The following is a 26705-nucleotide window of genomic DNA, read 5'->3' as shown; positions in this document are numbered from 1 at the left end:
TTAATGGAATAGGAGGGAAAGGCCAAAGAAAAAAGACACATTCCTCTATTTAACTTAGGTATAAAGCATCTGTCCAGTCATTTAGAAAATGGAGTAGTGCTGATTATCAACATAAACATATGAAAAAGGTAAAATTGTTTCCCACCCTCACACCATAAGCCAACTATGTGCAGACTAAAAAATGCAAATATCAAAAGCAAAATTTTAAAGCTCTTAGTAAGCAGTTATTATAAAAATTGATAAATTTGACTATTTTAAATCCAGATTTAAAACACATTGGACTAGATAGTCAGAGACCTCCTGCTAGTACACAGCAAATTTGAAAAGGCAAGAACATATGTACACACACACACACACACACTCACATACACAGGCACTTCACTTTCATAAATGTACTCTTAAATGTAGCACTGTTACAGATAGAATGCTTAATTAAAACTTATCACAGAAGTCATATGTGGTCTTCCCAGGTGGTGCTGGTGGTAAAGAACCTGACTGCCAATGCAGGAGACTCAAGATACTTATACAAGCGTATATACATATATATATATATATATATACACATATATATATGTATATATCAGTTCAGTTCAGTTCAGTCGCTCAGTCGTGTCCAACTCTTTGTGACCCCATGAATCGCAGCACGCCAGGCCTCCCTGTCCATCACCAACTCCTGGAGTTTACCCAGACTCATGTCCATCAAGTCAGTGATGCCATCCAGCCATCTCATCCTCTGTCATCCCCTTCTCCTCCTGCCCCCAATCCCTCCCAGCATCAGAGTCTTTTCCAATGAGTCAACTCTTCACATGAGGTGGCCAAAGTCCTGGAGTTTCAGCTTTAGCATCATTTCTTCCAAAGAAAACCCAGGACTTATCTCCTTCAGAATGGACTGGTTGGATCTCCTTGCAGTCCAAGGGACTCTCAAGAGTCTTCTCCAACATCACAGTTCAAAAGCATCCATTCTTCAGTGCTCAGCCTTCTTCACAGTCCAACTCTCACATCCATACATGACCCCTGGAAAAACCATAGCCTTGACTAGACGGACCTTTGTTGGCAAAGTGATGTCTCTGTTTTTGAATATGCCATCTAGGTTGGACATAACTTCCCTTCCAAGGAGTAAGCGTCTTTTAATTTCATGGCTGCAATCACCATCTGCAGTGATTTTGGAGCCCCAAAAATAAAGTCTAACACTGTTTCCACTGTTTCCCCATCTATTTCCCATGAAGTGATGGGACCGGATGCCATGATCTTTGCTTTCTGAATGTTGAGCTTTAATCCAACTTTTTCACTCTCCACTTTCACTTTCATCAAGAGGCTTTTTAGTTCCTCTTCACTTTCTGCCATAAGGGTGGTGTCATCTGCTTATCTGAGGTTATTGATATTTCTCCCGGCAATCTTGATTCCAGCTTGTGTTTCTTCCAGTCCAGAGTTTCTCATGATGTACTCTGCATATAAGTTAAATAACCAGGGTGACAATATACAGCCTTGACGTACTCCTTTTCCTGTTTGGAACCAATCTGTTGTTTCATGTCCAGTTCTAACTGTTGCTTCCTGACCTGCATACAGATTTCTCAAGAGGCAGGTCAGGTGGTCTGGTATTCCCATTTCTTTCAGAATTTTCCACAGTTTATTATGATCCACACAGTCAAAGGCTTTGGCATAGTCAATAAAGCAGAAATAGATGTTTTTCTGGAACTCTCTTGCTTTTTCCATGATCCAGTGGATGTTGGCAATTTGTTCTCTGGTTCCTCTGCCTTTTCTAAAACCAGCTTGAACATCAGGAAGTTCACGGTTCACATATTGCTGAAACCTGGCTTGGAGAATATATGGTATTAAATGCCTCCCAAATAGAAACAATAAAGGGCTTAACTTGTTCTAGAAAAAGAGAAGAATTCTGTCAGAGAATGAAACTATACTGAGATCTGAGTATTGCAACACATTTTGATATGTTTCCAAATTCCTTTTAAAAAGTATTACTTAAAAATGCCTACTTATTATGTATTCTCAGAGAACTAACTCTCAAGATGGTGGAGTAGAAGAACGTTCCATTTCTTTCTTTTGAACAAACATTTGATATTTTAATCATCTCTCAGGTCACTTTTCTTATAAAAGATTTTATTTAAACCTCCTAATTCATCTGCTTCCCTGAAACGTATATCACTAAATAATGGAGCTTTTCTCATATTAAACATTCAATCACCTTATTTGAGTACCATCAGTGCAATTACAGGTTGTATTCTACTTCTCAAATAGTGCTATTCATTCATGATAATGATACTTTTCATTTTTAAAACACTTTTAATGTGAGATCATAAGAACATTTCCACAATAGAAAGTGCTGTTGTCAGTTCAGTTTCTTGATGACAAAATCAAAAGGCGGGTTGGCTGAGAGAGTTAGAAATGCCATTTGACTGCATGCCTTTTCCTATTTGTTTCACATGCTCAAATAATCAGTAAAGAAAACCTTTCAGAGTATTTTTTCTTACAGATTATTATAAAATATTGAGTATAGTTTTCAGTGCTATAAGGTAGGTCAATGTTGTTTATCTATTTTATATTAGTACTGTGTGTGTGTGTGTGTGTGTGTGTGAGAGAGAGACAGAGAGTGTGTGTATGTGTTTAGTCATGTCCAACTGCTTGCAACCCCATGGACTGTAGCCCAACAGGCTCCTCTGTCCGTGGGATTCTCCCGGCAAGAATACTGGAGTGGGTTGCCATTTCTACTCCACATCATCGTCCCAATCTGGGGACTGAACCCACGTCTCCTGAGTCTTATGTATTGGCAAGCAGTTTCTTTACCACTGCTCCACCTGGGAAGCCCGTTAGTTATATGCAATATGTTAAATGATGAGAAGGACCTGGGTCATGCAAAGATCCAATTCAGAACATTTGAGAAAGAAAGAGAGAGGGTTGGGGAGAGAGAGAGTAGGGAGAGAGAGGCAGAGAATTGAGAGAAATAGAGCAAAAAAACCCCCCCAAGTTCTGAAATAGAGCAAATTTCATGCTTCTGAGGAACAGAAAGAAGCCCAGGGTAGATGAAATATGGAAATGAGTGGCTGGAGCATTAACAAGGCCTTTGGGGCCATGATAAACATTTTGTGTTTTATTCTAGTGGAATGGGAAGGCACTGCATGATTTTAGGGGGAAAAACCATCTGATTTGATGTGTGTTTCACAGTCTCACTCTGACCACAGGATGGAGAGTGGATTGTTGTTGATCACACAGGTACCAGCTAGCAGTTCAGGGAGAGATCAGTTGTAGCTTGGACCAATGCAGAGAAGAGGAAATGGAGGGAACTGGACAGTTCTGGATGTGTTCTGGAGACAGGATGTGTTGATGTCTTAGATGTGGGCTTTTGTTTGTTTGATTTTTACCACTGGAGCAGTCTGAATTTTACTTTAGGATCTCATCTCCAGTGTGGCATCCACTGAACCACTGGTCAGGCTTGGATGGATCTGCAGCTCTTTAGGGGAGGGACTAGTGAAAGCAGGGTGGGTCTTTTAGACCTACACTGTTAAATATGGATGACAGGTGAGCATTTGAAATACCACTAATCCAAATGTAATGATCTGTAAGTCTAAATTATATATAGAATTTTGAAGATGTGATACATAAAAATGAGTAAAATATCTCATTAACATTTGTATGTGTGTGTGTTAGTTGCTCAGTCATATCTGACTGTGTATAATCCATGGACTGTAGCCTACCAGGCTTCTTTGTCCATGAAATCCTCCAGGCAAGAATACTGGAGTGGGGTTCCATTCCCTTTTCTAGGGTATCTTCCTGACCCAGGGATTGAAGATGGGTCTCCTGCATTGTAGGAAATCCTTTACCATCTGAGCCACCTGGGAATTGGTTATATTTTGATATCATAATATATTACATATGATAGGTTACACAAATGCTTTAATGAAAATAATTTTATTTATTTTAGTTTTTTAAGCTTTATTTATTGGATGATTGATTTATCTGGCCTTCCCGTGAGGCTTGCAGAATCTTAGTTCCCTGAACAGAGATTGAACCCACACCCTTGGTACTGAAAGCATGGAGTCCTAACCACTGCACCACCAGAGAGTTACTAAAACTTCTTTAAAGAATAACTATATTTATAGAAAAAAGTGAGCAGACAGTATAGAAAGTTCACTTATTTCATACCTTCAAACACGCATTTTCTCCAGTAATTGACATTTTGTATTAGTGTTGTTGTTGTTCAATGACTGAGTCATTTCTGACTCTTTGCGACCCCATGGATTGAAGCATGCCAGGATTCCCTGCCCTTCACTATCTCCCAGAGTTTGCTCAAGTTCATATCCATTGAGTCACTGATGCCATCCAGCTGTCTCAACCTCTGTTACCGCCTTCTCCTCCTGCCCTCAATCTTTCCCAGCCTCAGGGTCTTTTCCAATGAGTTGGCTATTTGCATCAGGTGGACAGAGTATTGAAGCTTCAGCTTCAGCATCAGTCCTTCCAATGAATATTCAAGGTTGTTTTCTTTTAGGATTGACTGGTTTGATCTCCTTGCAGTCCAAGAGACTCTCAAGAGTCTTCTCCAGCACCACAGTTCAAAAGCATCAATTTTTTGGCACTCAGCCTTCGTTATGGTCCAACTGGAAACTGAAAACACCATAACTGGAAACACCATACTGGAAACACCATAACTTTGACTACATGGACCTTTATCAGCAAAACGATGTCTCTTCTGTCTAGGTTTGTCTTAGCTTTTCTTCCAAGGAGCAGGTGTCTTTTAATTTCATGGCTGCAGTCAGCATCCACTGTGATTCTGGAGCCCAAGAAAAGAAAATCTGTCACTATTTCCACTTTTGCCCATCTATTTGCCATGAAGTTATGGGACCTGATACCATGATTTTGAATGTTTTAAGCCAGCTTTTTCACTCTCTTCTTTCACCCACAAGGGTCTTTTTAGTTCCTCTTCACTTTCTTCATGCTTTTAATATAGTACATTCATTACAACTAATGAACCAGTGTTGATACATTGCTATTAGCTAAGGTCCACAATTTTAGTTCACTCTTTATGTTTTACCGTTATATGTGGAGTTTTAATTTAGGTTTCAAGTTAACTGAATGGATAGACAATCCTCAGTTCCTCATTAAGAGGGGAAAGACTGTGAGGAACATGTTTGGAAATGAAAAAAAAATCAAGTGTTTTTTCTGGACACATAAAGTGGAAGGTGGTTATCAGACAACCAAGTGGAGATACAGGTAATTGGATAAATCTATGCTCAGGGCTAGATGTATACATTTGAGACTCATCAATGGAGCTAAGGGGTTATATTTCAAGTTAGCAGTGTCTGATGAGTTAATGGAAAATGAGAAAATGGAATGTGAGGAGAGCTCATTCAAAAAAACTTTCATTTTAACTGTTAAGGAGAATGGATAAATGAAACTGTAAGGTTATAATGAGATTTATTGGCTTGCTTTTTTTTTTTTTTTTTTAACATGAGAGCTATGATAACTCAGTTGTAAACTGAAGGGACCACCATAGACAGTCTAAATCTGTTGATGTGACAGAACAAAAAGATGAGACTGAAAGTGCCTGGAGAGTGAGAGTGAAGGAGGTCCTAGCGTTAGTGGACGGGCACACCTTTGATTGGATCAGGGGCTTGTGTGTTTCAGCAAGAGGATCATTTGAGCGTACATACAGGTAGACTGTAGGTTCTGTGGGGGAATGAGGAGGAAGTCTTTGTCTTATTGATGCTTTTTTTTTTTTTTTTAGTGAGAAAGTCTGAGATGAGCTGAAGTGGCAGGGGTGGAAGATGTTGGATGTGTTAGTCATCCAGAAGTGGGGGAAGTGTGATAGGATCAACAAAGAACAGTGTTGACTACATATTTGAATCTGAGGTCACATCAGGCATTAAGATTTTTTTTTTTTGATGTGGACTATTTTTAAAATCTTTATTGAAATTATTACAATATTGCTTCTGTTTCCTGTTTCTGATTTTTTCACTGGGAGGCACATGGGATCTTATTGCCCCCACCAGGGATCAAACCGACACCCCTGAACTGGAAGGCAACGTCTTAACCACTGGACTACCAGGGAAATCCCTGAGGTCATGCATTTAAAGTAAGAGCAGAGCACAGGGTCAGGACTAGATAAGGCAAATGGGACACCTAATGTGCAGAATCTAGGGAGGCACTGAAACTCAGAGTCACGCCCCAGGCATCTCACGTGCTTCAATCTAGTCCTGACTTTACCAGCCAGTTGTATGATTTTTTTTGAACAATATTGAACTGCTTGTGTAAAAAAAGAGGATATACAATTGAGTGCAATCTTGAGTGTTTTGGCAGAGGAATAAAATCGGACAGAGGGAGAAGTAAGTACAGAGGGCATTTGCAAGGAAAATCATAGAACCTGTGAACACTAGGAGGGAGGAGAAATTATCATGGGGGTGAAATATAATGAGAAATTGGGGTAATAAAAGAATCAATAAATTTGGGGCTCATAGAATTCTTGCAGTGAGGGTGGAAGGCAGTATACAGAGAGCAAAGTTTGGGAGATGAGGTAGTTACTGAGTTTAGAGTCATCATGAGAGCAGCTGGTGAGATGCATGAAAAGAATGAAAACTGGAAGTATAAGCGTCAGCTAACGTAGCAGCCAGGATACAGAGTCATTCAGGTGTATGATGAAGCCACCAGAAATGATCAACAGAAATATGGATGGAAGGGAATATAGTAGTCAAATGCTAAAGTTTTTAATGAACCAAGGCTAAGTAACAGATATATAAGAGTAGTCTGACTGATCACTAAATAATTAAACTCTAGTATGATTCTAATTCAAATATACAGTTCTCTTTATTGATTGCCATGAATACTTGATAAATATAAATTGGATAAGAAAAGGGAAAGCATGAATAATTGAGATTCTGTGGCAAGTTGCTATTTCCTCTGGCAGTTTAGTCAGTGACTTCCATCTCATATATTCTTTTTTAAGGGTGCTAAAAATTAATACATTAACTGATTTTATTTTTAGCCTTCTTATTTTTTCTGCTTACCAAATAGCACAGGTGGTAATGAGAAGAAAACTGGGTAGTTTTGCAGCAAGGAAGAGAAAGCAAAGCGATAAACATGACTATACTATGCACTGAGTGGGATACTTATAAATATATTTACAATGTATACACATAAAGGTGAATGACTTACTCTTGCATTGCTTTTTGCATTGTGGAAATAAGAAAATGTAGACCAAGGGAGCATAAGTGTAAACAAAGGAATGGATAATGATATGATAGCTTTCATCTACTGCATACCTGTTGTGTGCCAGTCACACATTAAGTGCTTTAAGTGCATCATCTTATGTAACCCTTGTAATAGCCCAGGGGGGCTGGGGTTATAATGTTCTCTTGACAATTGACAGAACAGGTTTTGGGAGAATAACTTGCCTGGATCACACAGGTAACCAGCAAAGTGAGAAATCAAACCCCGGTTTCCAAATCCCAAGTGCATACTCTTCCCCAGAACAATATTCAACAGAGTCAACATTTTCAAATAAAATCTTCATTCGTTGGATCATTTTTCTTACAAAAGCACATTGGAGTGTGACTTGCCTAGTAATCAAAGTAAAGTTTTTCCCATGCATTTCCATGCAGAAAATATCCAAGGTGATATAGAGACTCTGAGAGCAGTATCTGACTATTAAAAGTTCCCTCAGCCTCCATGTTCTTTGGTTTCATTTCTCTACTAGCCCACATTGATTGAAGGGTATGTAAAAAATTGGTGCACTTCAAAATTTCTGAAATAAAGTCTAGAATGGAAAGAAACACAAGAAAATTTCCTAGAGCATAGTTTACTATATATGTATGAATTTAGCCTAAAAATATTTGTATTTCTTGTGTTTTTAGTAAAACATAATACATTGATGGATATATTGAAAAATTTATACTATCAAGATTTTTTTTTTTCTGGACAAAATCCCACTTAATTCTGTTTTTCAAGGTGCCCAGTCTCAGTACTAAAGATGACCTTTTAAATTTCTACTTGTAGAAATTAGTAAACAACATAGCCCCTCATGGCTTCCCTGGTGGCTCAGTCAGCAAAGAATCCTCCAGAAACGCAGGAGACTTGCTGTAATACAGGAGACCCGGGTTTAATCCCTGAGTTAGAAAGATCCCCTGGAGAAGGGAATGGCAGCACACTCCAATATTCTTGCCAGGGATATCCCATGGACGGAGGAGCCTGGTGTGTTACCATCCTTGGGGTGGCAAAGAGTCGGACACAACTGAGCGACTAAACCACCAGCACCATAGCCCCTCATAGCTACTCTAGGGTGTTCTTTGTTACATAGACCACAGTACCAGGGCAATTATTTGAAATAAACCAATACGAATTGAATCAGTTCTTGGCTGAAAGGGTTGAAGTAATTCTACTGCAAATCTAGCCCAATATCAGACATCAGATTAATAACACAAGTTGCAAAAGAAGTTTCTAACACTACACCAATGACAGTGAAAAAGGGACTGATTTGGTCCCTTCATTTGTTACTATAAAAAAATGAAAGATGATATAAGTGAAGTTATAATGTTACAAAGAGGGTGAACATGGATTTATTTGGGATTGTTAGTGGGTGCTTCTTTCGTGTAATTTATTGTTTGCATACTAAATATTGAACAGTCTTTGGTGCAGTGCCCACAATAAGAGATGCAATCTGCCTGTATTAAGGAGACTACAGTTTTGTGAGGAAGGCAGAGGACCCACCCAGTATTGAGCACATAATAAGCTCTCAGTGAATATCTGTTGGATGGGTATTTTGATTAGGGATGGGGATGAATTGTACAAGTGTATGGATGGTAGTGATGGTAGTGCCATGAGAGACCAGAACAGAACGTGAAGAGGCCTTGGACCCCTGCTCCAGGTTTAGAAGATAAGGTAAATTAATAGGCGTGCCTTTAATACACATCTTGAAGGAAATATATAGAGAAGAAGAGTTAGAATAAAGGAGTAAGAAAACTTATAGAAAATATCATGTGTAAAACAGGATGGTGATAAAGAGTATGATGAACTTAAAGAACTAGATTTTAAGTATATGTGACCTTGTGTTGGAAGAGGAGAACAAAAATTGGAAAGGGTGACTTCAGAAAAGCCATACAAGCTCACTGAGTTTTCTGTTCATGTATAGACCCTGGATCTCAAACACAGCACTGCATTAAAACAATAAGAAAATAATAGCTAATATTTGTATAATGCTTACTATTTACTGAATATTTCTTGTGTATTGATTTGTTTAATCCTCACATATCCCTCTGCGGTGGGAATTAAAATTAGCCCATTTTAAAAATGAGCTGAATGAGGTACAGGGAGATAAAGTAACTTACCTGAGATCATCTGTCTAATAAGTGTCAGTGCTGGGGTTGGAATCCAGTAATCTGGCTCCCAAACCCACATTTCTAGCATATTATAATTTAGTGTATATGAGTATATTTACTTATTTATAGTCTTTATAATTTAGTATACTGCCTCTTCATGAAATGCCAAGTTTAGTATAACTTGTTATAATTATGTTGAATTATCTAAGTTTGGTGGGGCGTGCTTCGGTGGTGGCTCAGTGATAAAGAACATGCCTGCCAATGCAGGAGACACAGGTTCAATCCTGGATTGGGAAGATCCCTGAAGAAAGAAATGGCAACCCACTCCAATATCCTTGCCTGGGAAATCCCATGGACAGAGGGGCCTATAGACTATACAGTCTGTGGGGTACAACTCAGTGACTAAGCAACAACAATCTAAGTTGGGCAATTATTTTTATGATAATATAGTTCTAATTCACTTGACTTCCAATATACTTTCCCAAGTTGGAAAAAGAGATATGGAAACAGCTGGCACACTAGGAATTATATATAACTCAGAGTATATTCATGAGAATATGTTACACAAGTGACATTCTCCTAAAACACTGGGAAGCTGTTGTAGGAGATAAGGAGCTATTAAGTGAGGAATGTGACAACATTGGGAAAGCTAGAAAAAAAATATTCCTTTATTCACAGAGTATATGATATCAGAATTGTAAAGTCATATATAAATGTCATGACTTGATGATATTAATGTGAAATTTCTTAACTTGTATACACACACACACACATATATATATATATAGTCATCTGGTAATCTCTTACCCATTGAATTTCCATAATCCATTGTCTAGACATTACTTAAAGGATTTTCATTATCCTATCTATTACTCTGCATTGGTGTCTGCTGAAAATACATATGGGGTGAATCATCATCATTATTATCATAATATTTAATTACCATCTGCATTGTTCTTTGTACTTGACAAGTATTTGTTTAAGTTTCATAACAACTCTATGAGAAAAGTATTATTACTCCCATTTTAGTTAGCTGCTCAGGATCGGGGCTTGCCTGGTGACTCAGTGGTAAAGAATCCACCTGCCAATGGTGGAGATGCAGGTTCAGTCTCTGGGTTGGGAAGATCCCCTGGAAGAGGAAATGACTACCCACTCTAGTATTCTTGACTGGGAAATCCCATGGACAGAGGAGCCTGGTGGGCTCCAGTCCATGGGGTCTCAGAAGATTTGGACTTGAATGAAAACAACAGCAACAATTGCTCAAGGTCACTAAGAGTAAGAAAATATTTTTATCAGTTGTGGCACAGGGGTTTCCACTTGTGAATCTGATGAATAGCTAAGAGATAGGAGAGCTCCTGTTTTATTCCCCAATTCCCTATTTCTTGATTTATATCTAAAGTTATTTCCCATGTGAACTAATAAAAATAATGTAAATGTATATAGATTTTTGAGACTTCTAAATATGTTCATCTTTGTTGTTAAGTCCCTATGTGACAACTGAAGAAAAGATAAACCTAAGTTGTGAAAATACATGCAGAAGCAAAGTGAGCATGAATGAGCAGCCCTTGTGTCTCATAACAGTGCTCTTTCCTCCATGCTGTGCCAATCTCTTGTGCCCTTAACAGTGTTTGTAGATGGCAGGTATCTCATCCAAGATTTCACACTGTGTTCAAATTTTAAGAAGATTCCAGAGAACAGAAAATGAATTGAAATTCTCCAAGAATACTGGAGTGGATAGCCATTTCCTTCTTCAGGGAATCTTCCTGACCTAGGGATCAAACCCAGATCTCCTTTACTGCAGGCAGATTCTTTACTGTAATCTGAGCCACCAAAGAAGCCCAACAAACTGTGGAAAGTTTTTTTTTTTTTTTTAAACTTTACATAATTGTATTAGTTTTGCCAAATATCAAAATGAATCCATCACAGGTATACATGTGCTCCCCATCCTGAACCCTCCTCCCTCCTCCCTCCCCATACCATCCCTCTGGGTCGTCCCAGTGCACTAGCCCCAAGCATCCAGTATCGTGCATTGAACCTGGACTGGCATCCCGTTTCATACATGATATTTCACATGTTTCAATGCCATTCTCCCAAATCTTCCCACCCTCTCCCTCTCCCACAGAGTCCATAAGACTGTTCCATACATCAGTGTCTCTTTTGCTGTCTCGTACACAGGGTTATTGTTATCATCTTTCTAAATTCCATATATATGCATTAGTATACTGTATTGGTGTTTTTCCTTCTGGCTTACTTCACTCTGTATAATAGGCTCCAGTTTCATCCACCTCATTAGAACTGATTCAAATGAATTCTTTTTAATGGCTGAGTAATACTCCATTGTGTATATGTACCACAGCTTTCTTATCCATTCATCTGCTGATGGACATCTAGGTTGTTTCCATGTCCTGGCTATTATAAACAGTGCTGCGATGAACATTGGGGTACATGTGTCTCTTTCCCTTCTGGTTTCCTCAGTGTGTATGCCCAGCAGTGGGATTGCTGGATCATAAGGCAGTTCTATTTCCAGTTTTCGGGAATACCAGACCACTTTACCTGTCTCCTGAGAAACTTGTGTGCAGGTCAAGAAGCAACAGTTAGAACCAGACATGGAACAATGGACTGGCTCAAAATTGGGAAAGAATTACATCAAGGCTGTATACCATCACCCTGTTGATTTAACTTATATGCAGAGTACATCATGAGAAAAGCCAGGTTGGATGAGTTACGAGCTGTAATCAAGATTACCAGGAGAAATATTAACAACCTCAGATATGCAAATAATACCAGTCTAATGGCAGAAAGTCTTACTATCTTAGTGGTGGCTCAGATAGAAAAAGAATCTGCCGGCATTGTGGGAGACCAGGGTTTGATTCCTCAGAAAGATCCCCTGGAGGGGGAAATGGCAGCCCTCTCCAGTGTTCTTGACTGGAGAATCCCATGAACAGAGGAGCCCAGCAGGCTACAGTTCTTAGGGTCACAAAGAGTTGGACACCACTGAGTAACTAACAGTGGCAGAAAGCAAAGAGGAACTAAAACGCTTCTTGATGAAAGTGAAAGAGGAGAGTGAAAAAGCTGGCTTAAAATCTCCATTCAAAAAGCTAAGATCATGGCATCTGGTCCCATTACTTCATGGCAAATAGAAGGGGAAAAAATGAAAACAGTGTCAGATTTTATGTCTTGGGCTCCAAAATCACTGCAGACAGTGATTGCAGCCATGAAATTAAAAGACGTTTGCTCCTTGGAAGGAAAGCTATGACAAACTTAGACAGTGTATTAAAAACCAGAGACATCACTTTAATGACAGAAGTCCATAGAGTCAAAGCTATGGTTTTCCCAGTAGTCATGTACAGATGTGAGAGCTGGACAATAAAAAAGGCTGAGTGCCGAGCAGTTGATGCCTTCAAACTTTGGTGCTGGCAAAGACTCGCAAGAATCCCTTGGACAGCAAGGAGATCAAATCAGTCAATACTAAAGGAAATAAACCCTGAATATTTATTGGAAGGACTGATGCTGAAGCTGAATCTCTAATACTTTGGCCACCTGAAGTGAAGAACTGACTCATTGGAAAAGACCCTGATGCTGGGAAAGATTGAAGGCAGGAGGAGAAGAAGGCAACAGAGGATGAGATAGTTGGATGGCATCATCAACTCAAAGGACTTGAGTCTGAGAAAACTCCAGGAGATAGTAAAGTAAATGGAAGCCTGGTGTGCTGCAGTCTATGAGGTTGCAAAGAGTCAAGCACGACTGAGTGACTGAACAATCAGAGAACAGAGGCTATTAGATTTCTCTCCTTGAAACAGGAGGAAAGTGCCCTAAATGCCGCTGTAAGATTCTGATTTTATTTATTTGCAAGGTACTATTTTAGGTCATCATCTTGCTTGATAAGTTAAATGTTTTAGACTTTTGTGATTTTTAGTTCTTTTTAAAAACTCCACAAGTAGAATAAGACAGTGGTCCCCAACCTTTTTGTCACCAGGGACCAGTTTCTTGGAAGATAATTTTTCCATAGACTCTGGACTGGTGGGGCAAATGGATTTTGGATGATTCAAGCACATTACACTTATCATGCACTTTATGTCTATTACTATTATATCAGTTCCACCTCAGATCATTAGACGTAAGGTCCCAGAGGTTGGGGACCCCTGGAATAAGAAACTCATTATAAGATGGAACTATATAGAGTTGAAATATGTAAGTATTAACAGTACATATATTTTTGGAGAGTACAATATGGAAAAGAAATAGCAAGTAGGGGACAGTTTCTTGAATAGTACAGAAATTAAACCTGGTATAGGGTAAGAAGAAATTCAGGAAAAGGAACATGCAGAGACAAGATAGGCACAAAGGAAATAGATTCATGTTTAGGTGAATTTGTCAAGATAGCAAAGTATAAGACAAGAAGATAAAGGGGGTTGGATGGGAGCAATATCTAAAGACTGTTAGAGAAAAGGAAGTTCTATATAGATATTGAGGCTATTGATGGAACAAGAAAACATGGGGTGTCGAGATCGTTTTCTATCCTGAAAACCTGTGATTATTGTTGAAGTTAAGATTCTCTTAACAAAGAATGGAGGGGAAAATGAAGGGGAAAATCAGTTTGAGGGAGAGCTGTGGTTTCGGATCTTTGGGGACTGATAAGACTAAATATTTCCAGTGTTATTAATATATATTAATAGTTAACTAAATTTGTTGCCTCCAATCAATTGTGTTACTATTTGTACACTAAAAGGAGATTTGGTCTTGGGATGGGATGTGTTTTATGATATATATATATATATATATATGTATATACAATTAGTTTATAAATCCAAAACATCAACATACATACACTACCATGCATAAAATAGATAGCTGGTGAGAAGTTGAATATAACACAGGAAGCCCAGCCTGGTGCTCTGTGATGACCTAGAGGGGTTGAATGAGGGGAGGAGGGAAGCTCAAAAGTGCGGGGGTATATGTATAATCATGGCTGATTCGCATTGTTGTATGGTAGAAACCAACACAACATTGTAAAGCAATTTTCCTCCAAATAAAAAATGATATTTGCATGTTTTTTGAATACTTAAATTAGAGGAAAATAGCAAAAAGGAGAGAGAGAGAAATCCTGTGATTATGTAAAAGTTGATGAGGGAAAGTAAAAGTGAGCAGAAGCTATTAAGAGAAAAAGATTAAAGCTTCTGAGAGAAATGGTAGTCTAGAAAAGCTGACTTTTCTTGCATCCTGCCACCCCATCTCTATTACACTATCACAGTGAATTGGGGGATCTTCTGTGATTTGAGCAGAGGTGGGACTTCTCAGTGATCGCTGCCTCGCCCACTAAGAGGGTCCAAACAGTAGCCCCTGTTGATAAATTCTTGGGCAGAGGTAGCAAAAGCAGCATCTTAGAAGTGATATTGTTATTATTATTATTTGGCCACATTGCATAGTATGTGGAATCTTAGTTACCAGACCAGGGATAAAACCCACACCCCCTGCATTGGAAGCATGGAACCACTGGACCACCAGGGAAGCCAAGAAGAAACATTGAATGGGGCTATTGATCCAGATGGCCTTCAAGTCCAAATAAAGTAAAACTCTAGGGAATCTGTCTGGGACGTTCCCCTGCCACATTTTGAGTTACTGATCATAGTTTGTATTGTACAATAGCTGTTATGCTTTGAGGAATTTACACTCTACTCTATTAACTGTCGTTCTGTGTAGCTGGTATTAGCTATCCAGCCTATCAACTTTTATTTATTTAACTGTTATATACATTGCCCAACTTGGATGCTCGTCATTTACTTTCTAATGTGTGTAATGAGGCAGGTCTTCTTGAATGTACGTCTGGGCTTCTTTTCATGTCAGCGATACTATGCTATCGAGAATGACCTTGTATGGATTGTAATCTTCATATCTCTTACTATGCACAATATATTTTTATCTACTATTTTTTTCTTAGAGAAAAATAAGCCCAGTAGGCTATCTCACTGGAAAGTTATTAACATTGTTTTCTAAACATTTACAGGTAGTGCTGGGACACCAGTCACTTTCAATGAAAATGGAGATGCTCCTGGTCGTTATGACATCTTCCAGTACCAAATAACCAACAAAAGTACAGAATACAAAATCATTGGGCACTGGACCAATCAGCTTCATCTAAAAGCAAGTATCAGTATGAGCTTACATGTATGTCTATGGTTCTCTAGGAGCGATGCTTTACTTTTAAGTGTATTATATCAATATACTATTCATTAGAATTGATTTTCTTATAAGCCGACTTTTAGAAAATGTATGATTTGATCCTTCCTCAACCTTAAAATGTGATGGGAAGTCTTAAGTGTCTCTGGAGAAATCTGGTACCTGTAGGGATTTAATGAAGATCTCATTTCCTTTTAAGTGACTATATAAACACTTTGGGAATTTTGCACTTTTCTGAAAGACTCATTTGTTCCAATGTTTATACAGTATGTGTGTATGTATGTGTATGTGTGGATGTGTGGGAGGAGGGGTGACAGTGTGCCGTGAATGACCAAGTTGGTGCTTAAAAATAAGCGTATTTCACCTTTGTCATATCGTAAGTTGAGATCTATGGCTACATCTGATGGATGGAAGTGAATCAGGGTCCTCATTTATATTACCTTTTTGAGTCACAACACTAGAGAAAGTTAATGTACCCAAAAGAGATGTTCAGATTTTTAAACAACCCATAGGGCTGCCTGCCATCCCCATCTCCTGGAAAGTCATCAAGGTCCACAGATCTTGTTGTTCCTACAAGTAGCCATGTGAGGACAACTTGGAGACCGGATGGAAGGAAGGTCCTAGGGTGGGTCCCACCCTGAGAGGTCTCACCTGGGTCCCAGATGGAATGGAGCCAAAGGCAACTGGCATCTGCCTGCCCAGTGCCGTGCTGTCACCAACACCCTGAGCTCTGTCTTCTCCTGCTGGGACCTGGTGGGCATGGCATGTGGATGGAGGCAGCAGGAGAAACTCTAGCAGATGTGTATGGTGGGCAGGCAGCCCTCCAGAGGGACTATCCTAGGGAATGGGGTCTTTGAGGACCCTGGGGAGTGGTGGCTGGTACCAGCACCCACTAATCAGAAGGGGCTCTGGAGCAGGAAGCTAATTCTGAAATTGATGGTTGGGGAAGCCCAAAGTCCCAAGGTATAGGACTGGTAATGGCTGCAAGGCAGGGGTGTAGAGGTGTTGGAGAAGCGTCTGCTTACCACTGGGTAAGGAATTATTTCAGATTTAAGAGCCTGGAATGCCATATCCATGCACACTGACTCCTTCCGGTGCAGAGAAATAAGGAGTGTGCCTGGGAGTCTCAGCTAAGGGTCAGAGTTCCTTCATACATGAACATCGATGTCTGTAATACATTCTCGTATCTGTCTGTAACATTGGACTGTTTATAGGGACTGAGTGGCCGAGGAATCACTACAACAGCAGTGTTTCCTCTGTAGGCAGTAAGGAACCTTTAAAACGTGTCAAATAAAACTAGAAGCATATTATTCTATGGTTCTTTTGTCCTAGTATTTCACTCTTTCTTCTAATAAGAGCCTCTATTCTTCTTGATTTTCAAAGCTACCATAACACTGTGAGAGTTGAGTTCATTTCTTAAATGAATAAGTAAGGTCCTTTCCTAGCTATAGCTTATCCTAGCTGGAAGGTAGTGATGTATGTCATCCATGAGGGTGGGGAGAGAGATCATTCTGGTCTGTGGGTGTGTTACATGTGTGTGTGCTTTCTTATGGCTGAACCCATTCAGAGAACATCAATTTAGCGTGGTGTTTTTAATACAGTTTTCACTTCTCAATGTCCAAATATAGCCCCTGAAATGCTATGTTTATACAGCAACAGTTACTACAATTCACAGCAAAGCAGATAATAAGAAATAACAAAACTTAGGATATTTATGATTTATTGTCTATGTATGACTTCCTGATAATTATCACAGTTCTGCATTCAATAATGCACAGACAACTTATTTTGCAACTATTGTTATAGTATGTGAGACCACATATCTACAGCTTACTGCCTCTAGGAACCTGATGAAACTTCCATCCTCCTGCAACCCAAATTAACATTTACTGAAACAAAACTTTGATAACTCTACAGGTTTTTGATACCAACCCGAACATCTATAGTTTCTTGGCAAAAGTCCTTTTGACAGCGGACCTCTGTGAAATCAAATAATTGAACACGACAAAGAAAATTTGCTAATGATTAAAATGGGGAAGCTTCTTTTTATCTGACTTTTATAAATGCCAACCTGCCTACTATAGTCTTATGATTACCGATCTGAATAACAAAGTTTAATGGTTGAAAAATCCATGCACATATATATAATACCAAGATACCTAAAATAACTGTACACAAGTAGACATGCTCACACACATCTCTCACCATATATATGCTTATTATAAAACTTTATGTTGAATATCAAGCTGCTCTTTTATGTACATTTATGGTGCATGAAAGGTTTTATGTTTATTATTGTGCTGTTGCTCATAAAATATATCAAAACAATTTGTGAGAATTATTTCTCATGCATGATTATGATTGTTTATGACTAAATAGCCATGCCAGCTTTACTGAAACAGAGAAAATCAGCTCTCAGAAGAAAATAGAGTCAATTAGACTGTAAAGAGAGGTTGTACGTCCAGGGTTGAATTCTGAATTTTATCAAAACAAACAAAATGACTATTTCTCTTTGGAACTGGATTACTCATCTGTTTGAAGGTGCAGAAGGAGTTGCTTGGAAAGTGACAGGTTTACTCAAGTTCTGCTTAGATCTCAGGCCGTGTGTGTGCGCTTAGCTGCTCAGTTGTGTCCAACTCTTTGTGACCTTAGGGACTGTAGCCTGCCAGTCTCCACCATCCATGGGGGAAAAAAAAATAGAATACTGGAGTGGGTTGCCATTTCCTCCTCCTGGGGATCCTCCCGACCCAGGGATTGAACCCATGTCTCCTGCATTGCAGGCAGATTCTTTACCCACTGAGCCATCAGGGAAGCCCCCGATCTCAGGGAGGACACTAAACAAATGCTTTGCCTCAGTTTTGTCATTTATAAAGTGGAAGCATTAATAGCACTTACCTCAGATGGTTGTTATAAGAATTAAATGAAATCATACAATAAAGCAGTTAGTCCAGAGCTTGGCACATATGATGCCCATAAATGTTACCTATTACTAATCCAATATCTCATGATACCATGTGGTTAAGGGAAGATCTGAGGATGAGTGTGGTGAGTAGAGAACTGAAGGTCCTTTAGGAAGAGGCACTTGTTTGCTTTAACAAGTTCAGACTCTGTTCACTTAAAATGGGGACCATTTTAGCTAGTGAGAAGCTGCTGTCTGGCGCAGGGAGCTCAGCTTAGTGCTCCGTGTTGACCTAGATGGGTGGGAGATGGGAGGGAGGCTCAAGAAGGAGGATATACATATGTTTACTCACAGCTGATTCACACTGTTGTACAACAGAAATCAACACAGCATTGTAAAGTAATTATCCTTCAATTAAAAATAAATAAACAAATGGAGACCATTTGTCCCTATAGCCTATTGCCTGCCTTCAATATTGGCCTTAATACTTTAGCAAATCTGTCTGCATTACAAAGTAAACTTTATTTAATATAAATACGTAGTTTCTTTTCCTATGGTAGGGTGTGACTAGATATTGTCACCTAGGCAGTCATTTTGAATGGATTGGATACATTCGTTCTGTGCACATACTCCATGCTAAAAGTTGGAATTAGAGTGAAAATGTGGACCTTGCTCTCAGGGCTCCCACAGACTGGAAGGATAGAAAGACCCTCAAATCAACAATTCTAGTGCAGTGAGGCAGGAACACAGATGAACATTATGTCTGTGGTTTTGAACTTTCAGCCAAACACAGGCATCTGATCTGGACTGATGCTGATGGGGGTTCTGATGAGGGCAGGGGAGAGTACTCTTCAAGCACTCCATCTCTCCTTGTTCTCTTAAATCAAATTTGTAGTAGATTTCATACTTTCAATGATAAGCATTGAATTGAATTTGACTTATTTAAAAAGCAGCCCGTTTTTCTCACTGAACTCAGCCATAGGATAAGTTTGTACATAGAGGGTGTATGATTAAACATATATGAGTCCAATAAATTTGTCCTGAATATATCTTAGTGAAGTAAAAGAAATTTTAAAACAAGTAGTTTATTCTTTCTTCCCCCCTGGAAAATTATGAAGCATTTTGTTTCCTCGAAAACATTATAGGTATTGTTCCAAGTATTTTTGTAATGGAACTAGCATATGTTATTAACTTAGCAATTACAGTCAATTAGTAGAGTAGAATTGTTCATTATGATTTCGGTTTTTTATTCCGTAATCTCAGTCTACCCATGAAGGGTGTATTGTCTACCTGAGAGTGAATTTGAACAATCGGGCTTCTCCATTTGGTGAGACTGAATCTCTCAAGAGGCAGGTGGTCCTTATTAGTGATTACAAAACACAGTAACCTAGAGGTTCAGAGAAAACAGTGGAGCCTGAACTGTAAAAAGAACAGCCATGTGCTGCTTCGAGTCCATGGGGAGAAGGTATATGGAGTTTACTGGATGGGCCTAAAATAACTGAGGACTTTGTTTTTGTACTTCAAACCAGAGCTACTCTTTCTAGATTACTGTAAGAATTTGAGACATATTTTTTGCTTGTTTTGTTATTTTATTTTCTTCACTTTAGTTCAAATAAATAGTTTGAACATTAATACAAATATTAAAAGACAATGACTTCATAAGGGTGTTTCCACCACAGTTGTTGGCAGCACGGTGTCAATTGGAAATGGTGATTTGAGGGAGAAGGGCTTCATTTAATTTTGTGTGAGTCACTCCATAGAAGAAAGTAACTGTTGAACAGGTATTGAATTCTGACCCTCATTTTTCTCATCTGTTAAGTGGGGATAATAGATAGGTCTGTTATGAAGATTAAATGCATTGGGCATATAGGGGTCAAGAATAAGACTTCAAAGTCAGAAAGAAGATTTTTGTGTTTTCACCTTCCATTACGGAGCCTTGCGCATGCTATTTTACCTCTTTTAGTTTCAGATTCTTCGTCTACATGAAACAATCATAACTACTTCATAGAGCTGTTGACATAATTGAAGGACATTGCATAAACAAAGATCCTAGAATACTGCCTGCTGCATATTCAGTGTTAAAAGAATATGATATAATAACTTTGTTTTATTTTTCCAGGATAACCAGCGTACTGCAGGGGACTCTTAATGGGTATTGCAGTCTGAAATTCCATACATGAAAAGTCTTTTCTGCCTTTATCTTGATTTTCTGAGTAGGGAGTAATTGTAAAAAGAGGGGCATACGTTATGATAACTTGTGTGTGCCTGTCAAACCCCAGACGTCTATTTTTGTATGAAAAAAAAAAGTGGGTTCCATGAGTCGATGCATTGGGGACAGCCAGAAACTTGAGTAAACTTTCTGGTAGAGTTTAGCCCACTTGAATCCGGCTTTCCTGAGATGTTTAGGTAGCATAAACGACTCAATTGATATGAATGTGAGCAAACTCTGGGAGATAGTGGAGGACAGAGGAGCCTGGTATGCTGCAGTACATGGGGTCAGAAAGAGGTGATCAAGACTTAGTGACTGAACAACAACAAAATTCCTATGTACTTACAGTGTAGTATTTATAATATGATCTTTTAATTGAGTATATATCTTTAACTGTCAATGGCCAAATACTTGTGTACTAGGGGGTTCCTCAGCTTGCTTGAAATACAGAAAGGGAGAATTTCTGAGTCCCTTTATTTGTTCCATGGTTATATTGCTTTGGATAGACATCAAAAGTTTTTAACCAACATCATTAGATTCCCTAATGTCCTAGATGAACAGCTTTTCTACAATGAAAAATACTGAAATTACCCTGAATTAGAGGATAGGGTGAATGGGGTGGAAACAATGTTCAAGGGGACACTTGACCCTTTATTTGCTGCGACTCTTAGAAATCATGCATTTTCTCTTTGCCTCTGTTTCCCGATTGCTAAGTTGCCTGCATTTGAAAATGCTTTCATATGATTGTCATTACATATAAAAGATCATTCACCCTATGAGACAAGCATTATAAATAGCTCTTCCCGTCCTACAAAGTATGAATGTGAAGTCAATTCTCTGCGATCCTTGACTATGTTCCAATAGGACTTTCAATGCCACTATAGTTCTTGCCTTTATATTCTATTCAGACAAGACTTTTTCTTGGCTTCCTTTCTTTGTAACAACATGATTGTCAAAACTTGTTGACATATACATGACATAATATATACATATATTATATTGACATAAATATACAAAAGGATATTTTCATTCACCAGACACACATTTGTTCTTTTAAAAATTAGTCATTTTGGGGTCAGTAATTCTTTTTTTGTTTATGAGAAAATAAACATTTGGTAAATTCATGTTTTTGACACATGAAGCAAAGTCAAGGTAATTGAAGTTTTTTTTTTTTTTTTTTTTATTTATTTATTTTTTTATTCTTCCAATTTTATTTTATTTTTAAACTTTACATAATTGTATTAGTTTTGCCAAATATCAAAATGAATCCGCCACAGGTATACATGTGTTCCCCATCCCGAACCCTCCTTCCTCCTCCCTCCCCATACCATCCCTCTGGGCCGTCCCAGTGGACCAGCCCCAAGCATCCAGCATCATGCATCGAACCTGGACTGGCAACTCGTTTCCTACATGATATTTTACATGTTTCATTGCCATTCTCCCACATCTTCCCACCCTCTCCCTCTCCCACAGAGTCCATAACACTGTTCTATACATCAGTGTCTCTTTTGCTGTCTCGTACACCGGGTTATTGTTACCATCTTTCTAAATTCCATATATATGCGTTAGTATACTGTATTTATGTTTTTCCTTCTGGCTTACTTCACTCTGTATAATAGTCTCCAGTTTCATCCACCTCATTAGAACTGATTCAAATGTATTCTTTTTAATGGCAGAGTAATACTCCATTGTGTATATGTACCACAGCTTTCTTATCCATTCATCTGCTGATGGACATCTAGGTTGCTTCCACGTCTTGGCTATTATAAACAGTGCTGCGATGAACATTGGGGTACACGTGTCTCTTTCCCTTCTGGTTTCCTCAGTGTGTATGCCCAGCAGTGGGGTTGCTGGATCATAAGGCAGTTCTATTTCCAGTTTTTTAAGGAATCTCCACACTGTTCTCCATAGTGGCTGGACTAGTTTGCATTCCCACCAACAGTGTAAGAGGGTTCCCTTTTCTCCACACCCTCTCCAGCATTTATTATTTGTAGACTTTTGGATCGCAGCCATTCTGACTGGTGTGAAATGGTACCTCATAGTGGTTTTGATTTGCATTTCTCTGATAATGAGTGATGTTGAGCATCTTTTCATGTGTTTGTTAGCCATCTGTATGTCTTTTTTGGAGAAATGTCTATTTAGTTCTTTGGCCCATTTTTTGATTGGGTCGTTTATTTTTCTGGAGTTGAGCTGTAGGAGTTGCTTGTATATTTTTGAGATTAGTTGTTTGTCGGTTGCTTCATTTGCTATTATTTTCTCCCATTCTGAAGGCTGTCTTTTCACCTTGCTAATAGTTTCCTTTGATGTGCAGAAGCTTTTAAGGTTAATTAGGTCCCATTTGTTTATTTTTGCTTTTATTTCCAATATTCTGGGAGGTGGGTCATAGAGGATCCTGCTGTGATGTATGTCGGAGAGTGTTTTGCCTATGTTCTCCTCTAGGAGTTTTATAGTTTCTGGTCTTACGTTTAGATCTTTAATCCATTTTGAGTTTATTTTTGTATATGGTGTTAGAAAGTGGTCCAGTTTCATTCTTTTACAAGTGGCTGACCAGATTTCCCAGCACCACTTGTTAAAGAGATTGTCTTTAATCCATTGTATATTCTTGCCTCCTTTGTCGAAGATAAGGTGTCCATATGTGCGTGGATTTATCTCTGGGCTTTCTATTTTATTCCATTGATCAATATTTCTGTCTTTGTGCCAGTACCATACTGTCTTGATAACTGTGGCTTTGTAGTAGAGCCTGAAGTCAGGTAAGTTGATTCCTCCAGTTCCATTCTTCTTTCTCAAGATCGCTTTGGCTATTCGAGGTTTTTTGTATTTCCATACAAATTGTGAAATTATTTGTTCTAGCTCTGTGAAGAATACTGTTGGTAGCTTGATAGGGATTGTGTTGAATCTATAAATTGCTTTGGGTAGTATACTCATTTTCACTATATTGATTCTTCCAATCCATGAACATGGTATATTTCTCCATCTATTAGTGTCCTCTTTGATTTCTTTCACCAGTGTTTTATAGTTTTCTATATATAGGTCTTTAGTTTCTTTAGGTAGATATATTCCTAAGTATTTTATTCTTTCCGTTGCAATGGTGAATGGAATTGTTTCCTTAATTTCTCTTTCTGTTTTCTCATTATTAGTGTATAGGAATGCAAGGGATTTCTGTGTGTTGATTTTATATCCTGCAACTTTACTATAGTCATTGATTATTTCTAGTAATTTTCTGGTGGACTCTTTAGGGTTTTCTATGTAGAGGATCATGTCATCTGCAAATAGTGAGAGTTTTACTTCTTCTTTTCCAATTTGGATTCCTTTTATTTCTTTTTCTGCTCTGATTGCTGTGGCCAAAACTTCCAAAACTATGTTGAATAGTAATGGTGAAAGTGGGCACCCTTGTCTTGTTCCTGACTTTAGAGGAAATGCTTTCAATTTTTCACCATTGAGGATAATGTTTGCAGTGGGTTGTCATATATAGCTTTTATTATGTTGAGGTATGTTCCTTCTATTCCTGCTTTCTGGAGAGTTTTTATCATAAATGGATGTTGAATTTTGTCAAAGGCTTTCTCTGCATCTATTGAGATAATCATATGGTTTTTATTTTTCAATTTGTTAATGTGGTGTATTACATTGATTGATTTGCGGATATTGAAGAATCCTTGCATCCCTGGGATAAAGCCCACTTGATCATGGTGTATGATCTTTTTAATGTGTTGTTGGATTCTGATTGCTAGAATTTTGTTAAGGATTTTTGCATCTATGTTCATCAGTGATATTGGCCTGTAGTTTTCTTTTTTTGTGGGATCTTTGTCAGATTTTGGTATTAGGGTGATGGTGGCCTCATAGAATGAGTTTGGAAGTTTACCTTCGTCTGCAATTTTCTGGAAGAGTTTGAGCAGGATAGGTGTTAGCTCTTCTCTAAATTTTTGGTAGAATTCAGCTGTGAAGCCGTCTGGACCGGGGCTTTTGTTTGCTGGAAGATTTTTGATTACAGTTTCAATTTCCATGCTTGTGATGGGTCTGTTAAGATTTTCTATTTCTTCCTGGTCCAGTTTTGGAAAGTTGTACTTTTCTAAGAATTTGTCCATTTCTTCCACGTTGTCCATTTTATTGGCATATAGTTGTTGATAGTAGTCTCTTATGATCCTTTGTATTTCTGTGTTGTCTGTTGTGATCTCTCCATTTTCGTTTCTAATTTTGTTGATTTGATTTTTCTCCCTTTGTTTCTTGATGAGTCTGGCTAATGGTTTGTCAATTTTATTTATCCTTTCAAAGAACCAGCTTTTGGTTTTGTTGATTTTTGCTATGGTCTCTTTTGTTTCTTTTGCATTTATTTCTGCTCTAATTTTTAAGATTTCTTTCCTTCTACTAACCCTGGGGTTCTTCATTTCTTCCTTTTCTAGTTGCTTTAGGTGTAGAGTTAGGTTATTTATTTGACTTTTTTCTTGTTTCTTGAGGTGTGCCTGTATTGCTATGAACTTTCCCCTTAGGACTGCTTTTACCGTGTCCCACAGGTTTTGGGTTGTTGTGTTTTCATTTTCATTCGTTTCTATGCAAATTTTGATTTCTTTTTTGATTTCTTCTGTGATTTGTTGGTTATTCAGCAGCGTGTTGTTCAGCCTCCATATGTTGGAATTTTTAATAGTTTTTCTCCTGTAATTGAGATCTAATCTTACTGCGTTGTGGTCAGAAAAAATGCTTGGAATGATTTCTATTTTTTTGAATTTACCAAGGCTAGCTTTATGGCCCAGGATGTGATCTATCCTGGAGAAGGTTCCATGTGCGCTTGAGAAAAAGGTGAAATTCATTGTTTTGGGATGAAATGACCTATAGATATCAATTAGGTCTAACTGGTCTATTGTATCGTTTAAAGTTTGTGTTTCCTTGTTAATTTTCTGTTTAGTTGATCTATCCATAGGTGTAAGTGGGGTATTAAAGTCTCCCACTATTATTGTGTTATTGTTAATTTCTCCTTTCATACTTGTTAGCATTTGTCTTACGTACTGTGGTGCTCCCGTGTTGGGTGCATATATGTTTATAATTGTTATATCTTCTTCTTGGATTGATCCTTTGATCATTATGTAGTGACCATCTTTGTCTCTTTTCACCGCCTTTGTTTTAAAGTCTATTTTATCTGATATGAGTATTGCTACTCCTGCTTTCTTTTGGTCCCTATTTGCATGGAAAATCTTTTTCCAGCCCTTCACTTTCAGTCTGTATGTGTCCCCTGTTTTGAGGTGGGTCTCTTGTAGACAACATATGTAGGGGTCTTGTTTTTGTATCCATTCAGCCAGTCTTTGTCTTTTGGTTGGGGCATTCAACCCATTTACATTTAAGGTAATTACTGATAAATATGTTCCCGTTGCCATTTACTTTATTGTTTTGGGTTCGAGTTTATACACAGTTTTTGTGTTTCCTGTCTAGAGAATATCCTTTAGTATTTGTTGGAGAGCTGGTTTGGTGGTGCAGAATTCTCTCAGCTTTTGCTTGTCTGAAAAGCTTTTGATTTCTCCTTCATACTTGAATGAGATCCTTGCTGGGTACAATAATCTGGGCTGTAGGTTATTTTCTTTCATCATTTTAAGTATGTCTTGCCATTCCCTCCTGGCTTGAAGAGTTTCTATTGAAAGATCAGCTGTTATCCTTATGGGAATTCCCTTGTGTGTTATTTGTTGTTTTTCCCTTGCTGCTTTTAATATTTGTTCTTTGTGTTTGATCTTTGTTAATTTGATTAATATGTGTCTTGGGGTGTTTCTCCTTGGGTTTATCCTGTTTGGTACTCTCTGGGTTTCTTGGACTTGGGTGATTATTTCCTTCCCCATTTTAGGGAAGTTTTCCACTATTATCTCCTCAAGTATTTTCTCATGGTCTTTCTTTTTGTCTTCTTCTTCTGGAACCCCTATGATTCGAATGTTGTAGCGTTTAATATTGTCCTGGAGGTCTCTGAGATTGTCCTCATTTCTTTTAATTCGTTTTTCTTTTATCCTCTCTGATTCATTTATTTCTACCATTCTATCTTCTAATTCACTAATCCTGTCTTCTGCCTCTGTTATTCTACTATTTGTTGCCTCCAGAGTGTTTTTAATTTCACTTATTGCATTATTCATTA

At 38.3% G+C, this 26705-nt stretch overlaps 1 protein-coding gene across 5 annotated transcripts in view; it reads left to right on the top strand.

Moving 5' to 3' along the window:
• GRM8 (glutamate metabotropic receptor 8) overlaps positions 1–26705 on the top strand; it is an 872326-nt gene that overhangs the window by 657206 nt on the left and 188415 nt on the right. For all 5 annotated transcript variants that reach the window (XM_061414602.1, XM_061414603.1, XM_061414600.1 and 2 more), the window contains one exon: positions 15322–15452. In XM_061414602.1, the coding sequence (XP_061270586.1) occupies positions 15322–15452 (131 nt within the window). The remainder of the gene's footprint in view (positions 1–15321; positions 15453–26705) is intronic.

The sequence above is a fragment of the Bos javanicus genome, chromosome 4, assembly GCF_032452875.1.
Source record: "Bos javanicus breed banteng chromosome 4, ARS-OSU_banteng_1.0, whole genome shotgun sequence".
NCBI lineage: Eukaryota > Metazoa > Chordata > Mammalia > Artiodactyla > Bovidae > Bos > Bos javanicus.
This window is presented reverse-complemented; position numbering and strand designations above follow the sequence as displayed.